Raw genomic sequence first — 13,456 nt, 5'->3', positions numbered from 1 at the left:
ATCAAAATTAAAGCTATGTTTTTTTAATCCAAAGTAGTGTATTGCAAATGGCAGAATGTCGTCGAACTGCACCAAGTAACTAGAACTGATAAGCAAAGTTGGCCAGGGAGACTGCAGTCCTTGTATAAGAATTAGAGATCTGCCAAGAGTAGAGGCATCAAGCCAAAAGTTAAAAGAATTCCACGACTCCTCCATCTTGAAGAGTTTTCTGATGCCAGGAGACAACAGATGATAATAGATGTAATACCTGGCCATGAATATAGCCAATCTAAACATTTCTACCAAGCATTTTACATACATGAACATTTTCCAGCTGAATCTTTTTTGTAAAACACTGTCTGCCAAGCCCCTAATTCCCAGTAATTCCCTGCTGTTTGGTCACATAATGTGTACCATGAAGCTTATGTACATCTGTGTGTGGTCAAAACCCTTTTAAAGGCTCTATGTGGGATCAGGGTTGGTGGGAGGCTCAGAGGATTTGTAAAGGGAAGTACCTGAGCAAGGTAATTCCAGCGCCTTCACGCCCACTGGCAGGTTGCACAAATAAATACTGGACCTGTTTCCGATGTATTCAGCCTCCATTGATGTTTTATCTGTCCCGACTCATCCTCTGAAACAGATACTGTGAAGGTAAGCGTTGGACATTGATACCAGACTGGTGAGTTGGCATAGTTTGTTTTACTTTTACTGCATGCGGTTACGCTGTCGTTGGACTTTTGATGAAGAGCGCCAGCAAACACTTCCTTTGTCGAATTGCTCTAAATAATTAGGCATATATGAGTAAAAGGGGATTCGACTCCAAAACTACATTCAACTAGTTTAGGGTGCTTTTCTCGCAACGCTAGATGTCGACTCACCATTTGTTCCTTACATTTGCATAGGGTCACCGGGTACACATCATTATCATACCTTGTATTAGTCCTTTGCATTCCTAATCGATTTATTCTGTGCATTTCGACGAGTAAGCGCATATTTGTGCAAAACGAAGCTCTTCATTAATAAACAAATGTATATCATATTAACCCTATAAACGCCTACCATTATAGTGCTATGATTATGTCTCAAGTAAATCGCATGAAGATTTGATTCTTGCTATGCTAAGATATTAACATTGGTTTGACGACATGCCTTTTCTCCCCATGAGCTGCAGATGAAATTAATGTACGGTAAAGTGGTGTAATTATCAATCAATCCAAAGGTTTTAGCTTAATTCTTAGATAAAATGTATTTAAAAGTGCTTAACAAAAAAGGTTCAATATCACAAAACAGTACCATTTGGAGCATGAAACATTTAACACATTTAGGTGTTAATATGAAAAGGAAATATTAGACTTGCAGAAAAACATGCTGGCCAAGCCCCAGCACTTAGAAAATTATAAACACATTTTCAGTGAATCAGCCATGATATGTCCACCCTGCTACGGACATGCACTTAACCGTCTTTAATTACTTTTATTTGACTAGTTTAGTAATATTAACTTTTTCATAAAGCTATATTGTGTCAACGCTGCCCATTTGTTCTGGTCAAATTGTAAAGAAATAACAGATTTTGTATACAATGTGTGGTTTTATACAGAACTTTTATGAAGATTCTTCAACCATATCTTTCTAAATAGAGACAGGTATTAATTATATTTTTTCTAACTTTATAATTGTGTGGTGTTGGCTGTGTCTTGCTTTTTAAAATACATTACACAAATTCTTGATGTGGCAATGTAACTGAATTAATTTGAAAAAGATTCCAACAGGGTGGACAGCTATAATGGGACAGAAAATAAATTGAACACTGAATATTGAACATTGAATAGACATCTAAACCAATCAGCCATAACATTATGACCACCTGCCTAATATTGTTTAGGTCCACTTTTTGCCGCCAAAACAGCCCTGACCCGTCGAGGCATGGACTCCACTAGACCTCTGAAAGTGTGCTGTGGTATCTGGCACCAAGATGTTAGCAGCAGTTCCTTTAAGTCGTGTAAGACCAGGTTGTCCTGCAGATCCCACAGATGCTCGATTGAATTGAGATCTGGGGAATTTAGAGGCCAAGTCAACACCTTGAACTCGTTGTTGTGTTCCTCATACCATTCCTGAACCATTTTTGCTTTGTGGTAGGACACATTATCCTGCTGAAAGAGACCAGTGCCATCAGGGAATTCCGTTGCCATGAAAGGGTGCACATGGTCTGCAACAATGCTCAGGTAGGTTGTACGGGTCAAAGTAACATCCATGAATGGCAGGACCCAAGGTTTCCTTCCAGAACATTGCCCAAAGCATCACACTGCCTCCGCCGGCTTGACTTCTTCCCATAGTGCATCCTGTTGCTATGTGTTCTTCAGGTAACCGACCCACACGCGCCATTCACGTGATGTAAAAGAATACGTGATTCATCAGACCAGGCCATCTTCTTCCATTGTTCCATGGTCCAGTCCTAAAGCATACAGTGGGGAGAACAAGTATTTGATACACTGCCGATTTTGCAGGTTGTTCTACTTAGAAAGCATGTAGAGGTCTATCATTTTTATCATAGGTACACTTCAACTGTGAGAGATGGAATATAAAACAAAAATCCAGAAAATCACATTGTATGATTTTTAAATAATTAATTTGCATTTTATTGCATGACATAAGTATTTTAATCACCTACCAACCAGTAAGAATTCCGGCTCTCACAGACCTGTTAGTTTTTCTTTAAGAAGCCCTCCTGTTCTCCACTCATTACCTGTATTAACTGCACCTGTTTGAACTCATTACCTGTATAAAAGACACCTGTCCACACACTCAATCAAACAGACTCCAACCTCTCCACAATGGCCAAGACCAGAGAGCTGTGTAAGGACATCAGGGATACAATTTTAGACCTGCACAAGGCTGGGATGGGCTACAGGACAACAACTGTTGGCGCAATTATTAGAAAATGGAAGAAGTTCAAGATGACAGTCAATCTCCCTCTGTCTGGGGCTCCATGCAAGATCTCACCTCGTGGGGCATCAATGATCATGAGGAAGGTGAGGGATCAGCCCAGAACTACACGGCAGGACCTGGTCAATGACCTGAAGAGAGCTGGGATCACAGTCTCAAAGAAATTGATTAAAACCCTGCAGCGCACGCAAGGTCCCCCTGCTCAAGCCAGCGCATGTCCAGGCCCATCTGATGTTTGCCAGTGGTCATCTGGATGATCCAGAGGAGGAATGGGAGAAGGTCATGTGGTCTGATGAGACAAAAATAGAGCTTTTTGGTCTAAACTCCACTCACCGTGTTTGGAGGAAGAAGAAGGATGAGTACAACCCCAAGAACACCATCCCAACCGTCAAGCATGGAGGTGGAAACATCATTCTTTGGGGATGCTTTTCTGCAAAGGAGACAGGACAACTGCACCGTATTGAGGGGAGGATGGATGGGGCCATGTATTGCGAGATCCTGGCCAACAACCTCCTTCCCTCAGTAAGAGCATTGAAGATGGGTCGTGGCTGGGTCTTCCAGTATGACAATGACCCGAAACACACAGCCAGGGCAACTAAGGAGTGGCTCCGTAAGAAGGATTTCAAGGTCCTGGAGTGGCCTAGCCAGTCTCCAGACCTGAACCCAATAGAAAATCTTTGGAGGGAGCTGAAAGTCTGTATTGCACAGCGACAGCCCCGAAACCTGAAGGATCTGGAGAAGGTCTGTATGGAGGAGTGGGCCAAAATCCCTGCTGCAGTGTGTGCAAACCTGGTCAAGAACTACAGGAAACGTATGATCTCTGTAATTGCAAACAAAGGTTTCTGTACCAAATAATAAGTTCTGCTTTTCTGATGTATCAAATACTTATGTCATGCAATAAAATGCTAATTATTTACTTAAAAATCATACAATGTGATTTTCTGGATTTTTGTTTTAGATTCCGCCACTCACAGTTGAAGAGTACCTATGATAAAAATTACAGACCTCTATATGCTTTGTAAGTGGGAAAGCCTGCAAAATTGGCAGTGTATCAAATATTTGTTCTCCCCACTGTATGTGCCTATTGTAGGTGCTTTTGGTAGTGGACAGGTGTCAGCATAGGCACCCTGACTGGTCTATGGCTACACAGCCCCATACGCAACAAACTGGGATGCATTGTGTGTTCTGACACCTTTCTATCAGTGCCAGCATTAACTTTTTCAGCAATTAGAGCTACAGTAGCCTGTTTGTTGGATCGGACCACATGGGCCTGCCTTTGCTCCCCACGTGCATCAATGAGCCTTGGCCGCCCATGACCCTGTCGCTGGTTCACTGCTTTTCCTTCCTTTCTTCCTCGGATCAATTTTGATAGATACTGACCACTGCAGACAGGGAACACCCCACGAGGGCAGCAGTTTTGGAGTCGTCTAGCCATCACAATTTGTCGCTCAGATCCAAAGTCGCTCAGATCCTTATTTTTGCCAATTTTTCCTGCTTCTAACAAATCAACTTTGAGGACAGAATGTTCACTTGCTGCCTTCACTGACAGATTCCATGATGAGATCATCAGTTTTATTCACCTCACCTCTCAGTGGTCATAATGTTATGGCTGGTCGGTGTACATAGTAATACATGTAGTAACAACATTGGAACTGCTATTCAGTTATACATTCATTGTGGAAAAACAACACAAATCACATTGTACAAAATAATTGGAATTACCATTAAAACACATTCCTGTCCATCTCTTCCTGTCCTCCTCTCTCGCTTCCTCTCTTTCCATCTCTCCCCCTTTCACCTTCAAATGCTCTTCCACAAACCTCCAGGTCCATTTTTCCATCTGCCCAGAGTGTTTATTAACAGCCTGTGGCTCTGGCATCAGACAAATCATCTGTCCATCAAAGTACCAACAAATATTTTCCTTTGGACTTGGGCAGAATCATTTGTTGATGCCGTGACGGTGCATGCACCATAATTCACCTTAATATTATGTTCCTCTACATCCATGATGATGCCAGGGTGTCCTCCAAAATCATATGTTTCCACTCTGATTGAGGTATTTTTACGCAGATGTTAGAAACCTCTTAACAAATACCATGTCTGTTATCTCCGTTTCAGTCCGTTAGGATGTCTAGCCCTGGGCTGCAGAAGAGCGTTGGATAGCTCTGCGGGGAAGTTATAGGCGCTGATCATCTACTGAAAGTCATTTGGTTCTTAATTTCAGTATGTTTAAACCCAGTTTAGAAATGTTTGCAATGCAACGTCATGCAATTTTGCAACAATATCATTTCATAAACAAACGCTTTTTAGTCACCTATTTGACCCGTCAATTCTGATCAACAAAATAAATATTGAAATATTTTTACTAATGCTGTAAGTCAAATGTAGTCATTTCCATTCATATTTTGTAATTAGATAATGCACATTAAAATGCATGAATAGAAATATCTGTTGTCCCATTGCAGATTAACGTTTGAAAATAAAATCAATCATCCTGTATATTCTTTTCGAAAATTAATCAACTGAGCATTGAAAGGTTTTGCTACGTTAAGAAGGCCTACATATTTGTTTTAGAATAAGCTATTTCAATTAACTAGGCTATAATATTTTGTGCAAGAGGTAAAACGTCACGATAAGCAGAAAAATTTAGTCTAATTGTCATTGCGTTGCGGTTTCAATTTGTGAAGAGTGATAGTGAACAACATGGATTTAATCTGAAGAACCGGTTCCTGGATCCATGTGTATTTTCACAATATTATTAGGGCTTACACTACAATAGGGGCGTAAAATTAACAGTGTAGACAATTATATAAGTAATCACATTTATTTGTGTGATAATTAATCGTCAACGAAAACGTCATAATCGTGTCAGCCCTAGTGCCAGGGTGCCATGTGGTGTCATCCTTGTCATGAGATGCAGGGAGCTGGTTAGATGCTGCAGGGTCCCTCAGAGTTGCCTCTTTGTGCTAAAACAAGGACAGTCCAATATGCGTGTGACCATGCACTCAGTTTCTCTTTGGGCCTTGGCACCACTAACCAAAATCTTATCCATGTCTAGTTGCGAAACATTATGTACAATCCATGCATTTATGTCTTTGATAGGTTTTATTAAGGTATTGTAACGACCTTGGTAAGGCCACTACTCGCCAATCCAAATGGGATGTCCCTGGGGAGCCAAAGGTTTGAGAATCTGCCTGCCAAATGCTACAGTATCAATAGGGCAACACCAGTGTATGCACTCAGTAAGAAAAATGAATTTAATGTAAATGAAGAAAATGGCAATGCTTTCATATACATAGTCTATTTCAGGGCATGTTGCCTTAAAGATGCAGTCTGGGGCATTTTCAATCCACCAATTCTGGGCTGGATTTACAAATGTATGTTGTTTAAATGTGTGTAAAATATACAGTGAAACTATTCAGACCGCTTCACTTTTCCCACATTTTATGTTAATGTCATAATCTAAAATGGATCAAATACATTTTGATCAATCTATTTACAATTCCCCATATTCCCATGTCCAAGCAAAAACATTGTTTTAGAATGTACCAAACAGAAATATCACATTAACTTACAGTGTCAGTCAAAGTTTTGGACACACCTACCCATTCAAGGGTTTTTCCTTATTTTTCCACATTGTAAAATAATAGTAAAGACATCAAAACTATTAAATAACCTATTTTGAATCATGTAGTAACTGAAGAAGTGCTAAACAGATCAAAATACATTTCATATTGTAGATTCTTCAAAGTAGCCAACCTTTGTCTGCCTGTTTTGCATGCTCTTGGAATTCTCTCAACCAGCTTGGCATTCTCTCAACTAACTTTTGACTGGTAATCTAAGTATGACACTCAAAATTGATCTCCGGTGCATTTATCAGATCTGGGGAAGGGTACCAAAGCATTTCTGCAGCATTGAAAGTTCCCAAGAACACAGTGGCTTCCATTATTCCTAAATGGAATACCTTAATTATCACCAACATTGAACAGAGCAAAATATGAGTCCTTGAAGAAAACCTGATCCAGAACACACAGGACCACAGATTGGGACAAAAATTAATCTTTTAGCACAATAACAACCTGAAGCACACAGCCAAGACAACGCGGGAGTGGCATCGGGACAGGTTTGTGAATGACCCTGAGTGGCCCAGCCAAAGACTTGATTGAAAATCTGTGTGGAGACCTGCAGAATTCAGTTCACCCATGTGCCCATCCAGTCTGAAAGAGCTTAAGATGTTTTTCAAGGAAGAAAAGGCGAAACTGGTGTGCACAGCTGGCAGAGACATACCCAAAAGACTTAAAGCTGTGATCGCTGCCAAAGGCACTTCACCAAAAGTACAGAATAAAGAGTCTGAATACTTATGTACATCAGATATTTCCATTTTGTATATTTCCATTTTCAATAAATTGTCACAAATGTAAAAACATACTGTATTTTTTTTGTTTTGTTATTATGGGGTATTGTGTGTAGGTTGACAGCAAAAAAAAAAAAAACATTTAATCAACAATGTCTACAATATAAAAACATTTGGAGAAAGTGAGGGGTCTGAATGCTTTCCGAAGACATTGTACATGTTCATAGTACAAAACTTTCCAGGTTTTGGCTCGACAGCATCACTTTTACAACTGATGGAAAAGATTCCCATAATAAATCTTTATGTAAAGCTAGTTTCAAGACAAACACTTTGTTGAAGATAATTCCATTCTATGTGCAGATATTGGAATGCTCTGTGTAAGGTAAGCTCGCTTCGAATCCAACATGGAGGTAAAGAAAGATTGTGAGTGGTCCCCAGGGGAACGCCCTGCTACTCCCCCCAACTCTGTCTGCTGTAGGAGCATCCTCTTGGCTGTTATCCTCATCTTCATTGGAGTATTTGTGGGCTTGTTGGTTGGTGAGTCAAATTACATTCGTCATGCTCATAAGATACTCTGTAGGCTAACTGAATAGGAGTAGTTACCAATACCTCATCCTCTCTGACATCATCAGCATACTTGGTGCAAGAGAAGCATTACTTCATTGAGACAGTGGAGCTGACAGGTCTGAAGTATGGCCCTGACCTGCTCGATGAGAGCTCTGCATTCTCTATAGTTCTGACTTTTACTCTAAAGTCTAAGGTAAGAGCTGACTGCATTGAGGTTAAGGGGCCTGATCTCATATCACGTTCATATTTAATCATCTTATTAATTTAATACATCTTTCCGTTACACTTTCAGATCAAGAATGTTTTCATTGCCTCTTCAATAGCACGTCACTATATTGACTGTAACATTGTTGCCTATGGGTAAGACCAAACTGAATTACACTCAATGTACTCAAAAAATGCATGGTCTACATTTTTCAGTCCTCTAGTATTATGTTTAATCTAATTTCCTATTTTCCAGTAACATCAAAGGGGATGTCATGGCCACTTTTCAATTGGTCTTCAGTGTGTCTAAGGCCCAGCAGTACTCTGATAACTTTATTCAGGATCTCATAAGGGTAGGGCTGAATTCCCTGCTTCATGGGAAACCCATAAAAGTGCCGGCGTATGGAGAGATCAACGCAATTGTCTTACTGGGTACTGTGCCATCTTTTGTCTAACACATACATTATCTTAATAGCTAGACCATATTTAGACCGAAATGGATATTTTAGTTTGAAAAAAGACAGGCATAAATATTGGCATGGTTCTATCGTAATCAAAGTTTATAGCTACGTACGGGTAATATTTTATCCAATCTTTATTTCCTTTTTGTTCACTCCCTAGGGGCCAGCGGAAAGTCATTCTATAAAATTGGAAACGATATAGGTGAGTGCTTCTATTCTGCCTTAACCTTGATCCTGGGTCAGGTTTTACTGTCTGATCCTGTGATACTGTATCCCCCCAGCAATCTGCCCTGAAAACACTTTCACCTGTGACAATAGTGAGTGTGTCACCAAGGCCAACGCAGAGTGTGACTTCATCCCAGACTGTGCCGATGGCTCTGACGAGGCTTACTGCTGTAAGTGCTCTTTAACCTCTACCACAGAAAGAATGACCCTGAAGAAGTGCGGTCTCCAGCTACACAATGAAATACAATTACAGTAAGCCAACACAAGACATTTTCACCATGTACTAACTTACTGCCTTTGTCTCCAGCCTGCGGTACTCGCCCAGCCATGGGCAACAGGATAGTGGGCGGAGTAGAAGCCCGGCCTGGGGAGCTGCCCTGGCAGGTCAGTCTGAGGTTGCACGGCAGACACACCTGTGGAGCCTCCATCGTCAACCGCCAGTGGCTGGTCACTGCCGCTCACTGCTTTGAAAAGTAAGTCACTACTCGTGCCAGTAGAGCTCCTGACACATGGACAGGTTGGAGAGGCGAGGTTGACTGTGTCCAATTGAAGTGGCATCAGTTGACCTCTCTTTTCCAATCACACAGGGACAAGAACCCGCAAGAATGGACCGCCCTGGTCGGAGCCCACCTGGTGAGTGGTGAAGAGCGGGGAGCCGTCTCTGTGAACGTCAAGTCTGTGGTGGTCTCTCCAGATTATAACCCTTCGACCACAGACAACGACGTGACCGTGCTGGAGCTAGAGACTGCCCTCACCTTCGGCCCCTACATCCAGCCGGTCTGTCTTCCCTCCTCCTCCCATGTCTTCAGCCCTGGGAGGAACTGCGTGGTGTCAGGCTGGGGTGCTCTCGGACAGCACTCACGTGAGTTACCTTCGATGACGTCTTCATAACCACAGCGTTTTCCTTCAGCGTCACACCTTCCCCACTGTGTTGTTGTGCTCACTGACTGCTCTCTGCTGTGTAGTTAGTACCCCACCAACTCTGCAGAAGGCAGTGGTGAATATAATTGATTCAAAGGTCTGCAACAAGTCATCCGTTTACAGAGGCACCTTGACCGAAAACATGATGTGTGCTGGCTTCCTTCAGGGGAAAGTCGACTCTTGCCAGGTGAGAAGAAGAGAGGTTCTCTCATTTTTTGTCTCACTTTTTGTATTGCCTCTACAGGGTTGTTCCATCACTATTACATAGGGCTCCCCTACAACTACTGGCCTGGGTTGACAGTATGTTGACATGCTTATTACGTTCCCTGACTTTTATATTCAATCAATATTAGGGTGACTCTGGAGGGCCACTGGTGTGCGAGGAGGCCCCAGGGCGGTTCTTCCTGGCTGGGGTGGTGAGCTGGGGCATTGGCTGTGCTCAGATCAACAAGCCAGGGGTCTATTCCCGTGTCACCAGATTACGGAACTGGATCCTCAGCCACACCAACCCTGGCAGGCTCCACTCCCCGGTCCACTCCATGCCAATGGTGCCGGTTCCCACAGCAACAGTCAGTCCTATTTCCAAGATAATGGCAGCGGCGCCACTCATGCCTGGTACTGTACAGCATGTTTTCATGAGCAAAGTTACAGAAACCATATTAGGCATTTGACGTTTCATAATAAAACATTTGTATCGTGTAAATAATCATTGGGTTCCGATGGTTGTGTATTCCTGACAGATGTGAACTGTACTGAGAACTTCCAGTGCAGAGCTGGGGAGTGTATCAGCAAGATTAACCCTGAGTGTGATAGTGTCACTGACTGCATTAACGAGGCTGATGAGAAGAACTGTGGTGGGTTTATCGCCGGCCATCTGACAAACCGTACAACCGTGTCAGTTGTCAACATACGGTGACCTCCAGAATTATTGGACCCCTTGGTAAAGATAAGGAAGGCTATGAAATATGGCATAGTTGTATATCAGCTTGGTCTTACACTCAAAATATGAGAACTTAGGTTGTTCAAGGATTTGTTTATTACTATTGATCAATACTTATTTTAATCTAAAGTTTTTCACAATTATTGTCACCGCCAGGAATTCTTATGTACAAAATCTGACAGAAGTATCTTCCCATTGATATAAGACAGAATTCATGATTTCCTGTTTCACTGGGGCGTAAGGAAACACACCCTTTTAGTTATACAGTATATCAATATGGAGGAGGTCAGAGGACACACTAAATTAAACAAAGTTGTTGAACTTTATAAATTAGGCAATGGCTACAAAAATATTATCAGAGCAGTGGCTTTTTTCTGGCAAGGCGTCTAAATACTTTGTTGGCATGGAGGTGATGTTTAATTGTTGTCTTAGAGACTTGGCGCTCTGAAACTTCTGCAGTTCTTCAATTGTTATCCTTAAAGAAATGTTTTCATTAAGATGATGAACAACAACATATTATAGCTTTTTTGTAGCTCATCTTTACCAAGAGGTGCAGTGATTCTGGAGGCACTGTGTGTAGCAAATTAACCCAATGTAAGACTCCCTTTTTTCATAGACAACTTTAAGTTCTAAGTTGCCATCTTGTGCTCTCTCTCCCTCTGTAGACTGTGGGATGCGTCCAGGGGTGGGCACCCAAAGGATTGTGGGTGGGGTGACGGCTCGAAGGGGGGAGTGGCCGTGGCTTGGCAGCCTGCAGTACCAGCGCTCACACCGCTGCGGAGCCACTCTCGTACACTCCAAGTGGCTCCTGACTGCTGCCCACTGCTTCAAAAGGTACAGAACACATCACTGCCTCAACATCCCGCATGTATGGTAGGCCCTTCACATTTTCACAAGCTTACCCATCCATCCATATGTTCCCTATGTTCAGGATAGTTTAAGGGCATGCCTGTCTCTGTCTGCGCCACGTAACTCAATATAGAACGTTCAGTTCTACACGCACTCCGAAATCCACACCCTTACTCCAGCGCCTTCGGCCATCAGCTCAGTGACTATGTCCTGATCCATCACCATAGTGACTCCGGCCCTGGCAGCTGGTCTGTGAGCCTGGGTTCAGTACTGAGATCCGGGGTGGGAGCTCTAGTCATCCCTATCCAGAGGATCATAATGCACCCGGGCTTCAACAGCACAAACATGAACAACGATGTGGCCCTCCTGGAGCTGGCTGTCCCGGCACCCAGGTCCTACACCATCCAGGCGGTGTGCCTGCCCTCGCCGGTACACCGTTTCCACAGGGACAATGAGTGCTACATCACCGGTTGGGGCTCCACGAGGGAGGGAGGTGAGAGTTAGGGCCGGTGTTTCCGTGAGACGTGTTTTGCATGTTCGTGTGTGAGAAGCATTGGGTGTATTGAAGTCTTGCGCGACTCATGTTGACATTTGTCTCACCCACAGGTTCTCTGACCAACCTGCTTCAGAAAGCTCCGGTGAACATTATCGAGCAGTCCGACTGCCTACAGGCCTATGGCAATGGCCTCACCCCCGGAATGATGTGCGCCGGTTACATGGAGGGGGGCAAAGACACATGCCTTGTAAGAGCTCAGCTGACAGGAAGCATAGTGCACCCTTTCTCCCATGTTCAATCAATTGATGTCTTTAAAACACCGTAGCTCAAGATAGGTCAGCGTTGTTAGGGCAGAAGTACATATCTTGAAAATTAAAGTTTGGATGGTTATTAATCTGAAGACACTGCTGCACTTAAATAATTCTGATCCGAAAATAATTCATCTTCAAAAGGCACCAGCTTCCTCATCTCTTAAGCTGCTTATGTAACCAAGTCAGCCATGGTACATTCCTGTGTCTGGGCATCTAGTGTATAGCTGGGCATATGGATGTCTAAAAAGCCTCCAAGTGTCACTGTTCCCAAAAATAAGTTTAGTTTACACTGTGGAGAACATTTAAATTGGGTGATTTATTTTGTTGTTATGCCTTTAAATCACATTCCAAGGACTTGAAAAGTTAACTTTAAATAAATTCCCACAACCTCCTAAAATCTCATTAGTGGAACTCCCAGGATCAGGAGGGAATAAGCCCATCAGAGATCCATTAACCAGGATTTTCAAAAACATGGAATTCATTGAACATTCCTAGAATTTTCCCACACTACCCATAACCAATGCACATTTTGAATGTTCTTACTGTCAAGTATTTTTTTTTATTCACCACAAAGCATTATTAACAGAGGTATTTTTTCTCTTTCTGGAACTAGGGAGATTCTGGTGGCCCACTGACATGTCGTGAACCCTCTGGCCAGTGGTTTGTTGCCGGAGTGACCAGCTGGGGACACGGCTGTGGACGCAGTGGTTTCCCAGGAGTCTACATACAGGTCACTGCCATCAGGGAATGGATATCTGACTACCTCCCCTTCTGAGGCTATAGAAGGGGAGGAATTGAGAAGGACAGAGACATCATACAATACTCGAGGACACAATGGGTTTTCTGTGTTGCAGCCACCGCTGGCATTTCTCGTGCTACTGGTCAAGGATGATACACTGCTGTACACCACTGTACCTTCACGAAACTACCTGGAGATCCAGCTAAAAGCTTCATCTTGGATTATTGTGTATGATGGTGGTCTATGGATATTCTACTACAACGTGCATATTTACATGGGGAAGTGGTCTATTTATTTTACAGTATTGAGGGAAAAATAATCCATATTTTCAAAAACATTTCAGTTACTGCAGTTGGTCTTTGTTCATATTCTGCGGGCTAAACGCCTAGAAGTCAGAAAGCTGAAAATTTTTGCAGATGTTCACAAAAGGAGCCTTGCATCATAGATTAGCATAGCTCTATCTGCAC

General features: G+C 42.6%; 1 protein-coding gene across 2 annotated transcripts; it reads left to right on the top strand.

Moving 5' to 3' along the window:
* Positions 1–139: 139 nt before the first annotated feature.
* On the top strand, positions 140–13,377 carry tmprss9 (transmembrane serine protease 9). Of its 2 annotated transcripts, none has more exons than XM_020048898.2 (17): positions 140–503; positions 620–658; positions 7,637–7,813; positions 7,909–8,036; positions 8,136–8,203; positions 8,304–8,479; positions 8,669–8,710; positions 8,790–8,903; positions 9,041–9,206; positions 9,321–9,595; positions 9,699–9,841; positions 10,008–10,269; positions 10,395–10,508; positions 11,260–11,428; positions 11,671–11,936; positions 12,050–12,186; positions 12,864–13,377. In XM_020048898.2, the coding sequence occupies exons 3-17, from the start codon at positions 7,681–7,683 to the stop codon at positions 13,023–13,025; spliced, it is 2,355 nt and encodes a 784-aa protein (XP_019904457.1). In that variant the 5' UTR covers positions 140–503; positions 620–658; positions 7,637–7,680; the 3' UTR covers positions 13,026–13,377. The 2 variants fall into 2 exon arrangements, with proteins under 2 accessions (XP_019904457.1, XP_019904456.1); XM_020048897.2 differs by adding an exon at positions 1,151–1,166 and having other exon boundaries at positions 140–630.
* Positions 13,378–13,456: the final 79 nt, after the last annotated feature.

The sequence above is a fragment of the Esox lucius genome, chromosome 8, assembly GCF_011004845.1.
Source record: "Esox lucius isolate fEsoLuc1 chromosome 8, fEsoLuc1.pri, whole genome shotgun sequence".
In the NCBI taxonomy this organism is placed as follows: domain Eukaryota; kingdom Metazoa; phylum Chordata; class Actinopteri; order Esociformes; family Esocidae; genus Esox; species Esox lucius.
This window is presented reverse-complemented; position numbering and strand designations above follow the sequence as displayed.

Bases quoted from the DNA above. Each gene is read 5' to 3' on its own strand.
- tmprss9 (XM_020048898.2), top strand. From the start codon at position 7,681: ATGGAGGTAAAGAAAGATTGTGAGTGGTCCCCAGGGGAACGCCCTGCT. The intron at 10,509-11,259 runs GTGGGTTTATCG...CTCCCTCTGTAG, and splicing joins GGCTGATGAGAAGAACTGTG to ACTGTGGGATGCGTCCAGGG. The intron at 11,429-11,670 runs GTACAGAACACA...CCATCACCATAG, and splicing joins GCTGCCCACTGCTTCAAAAG to TGACTCCGGCCCTGGCAGCT.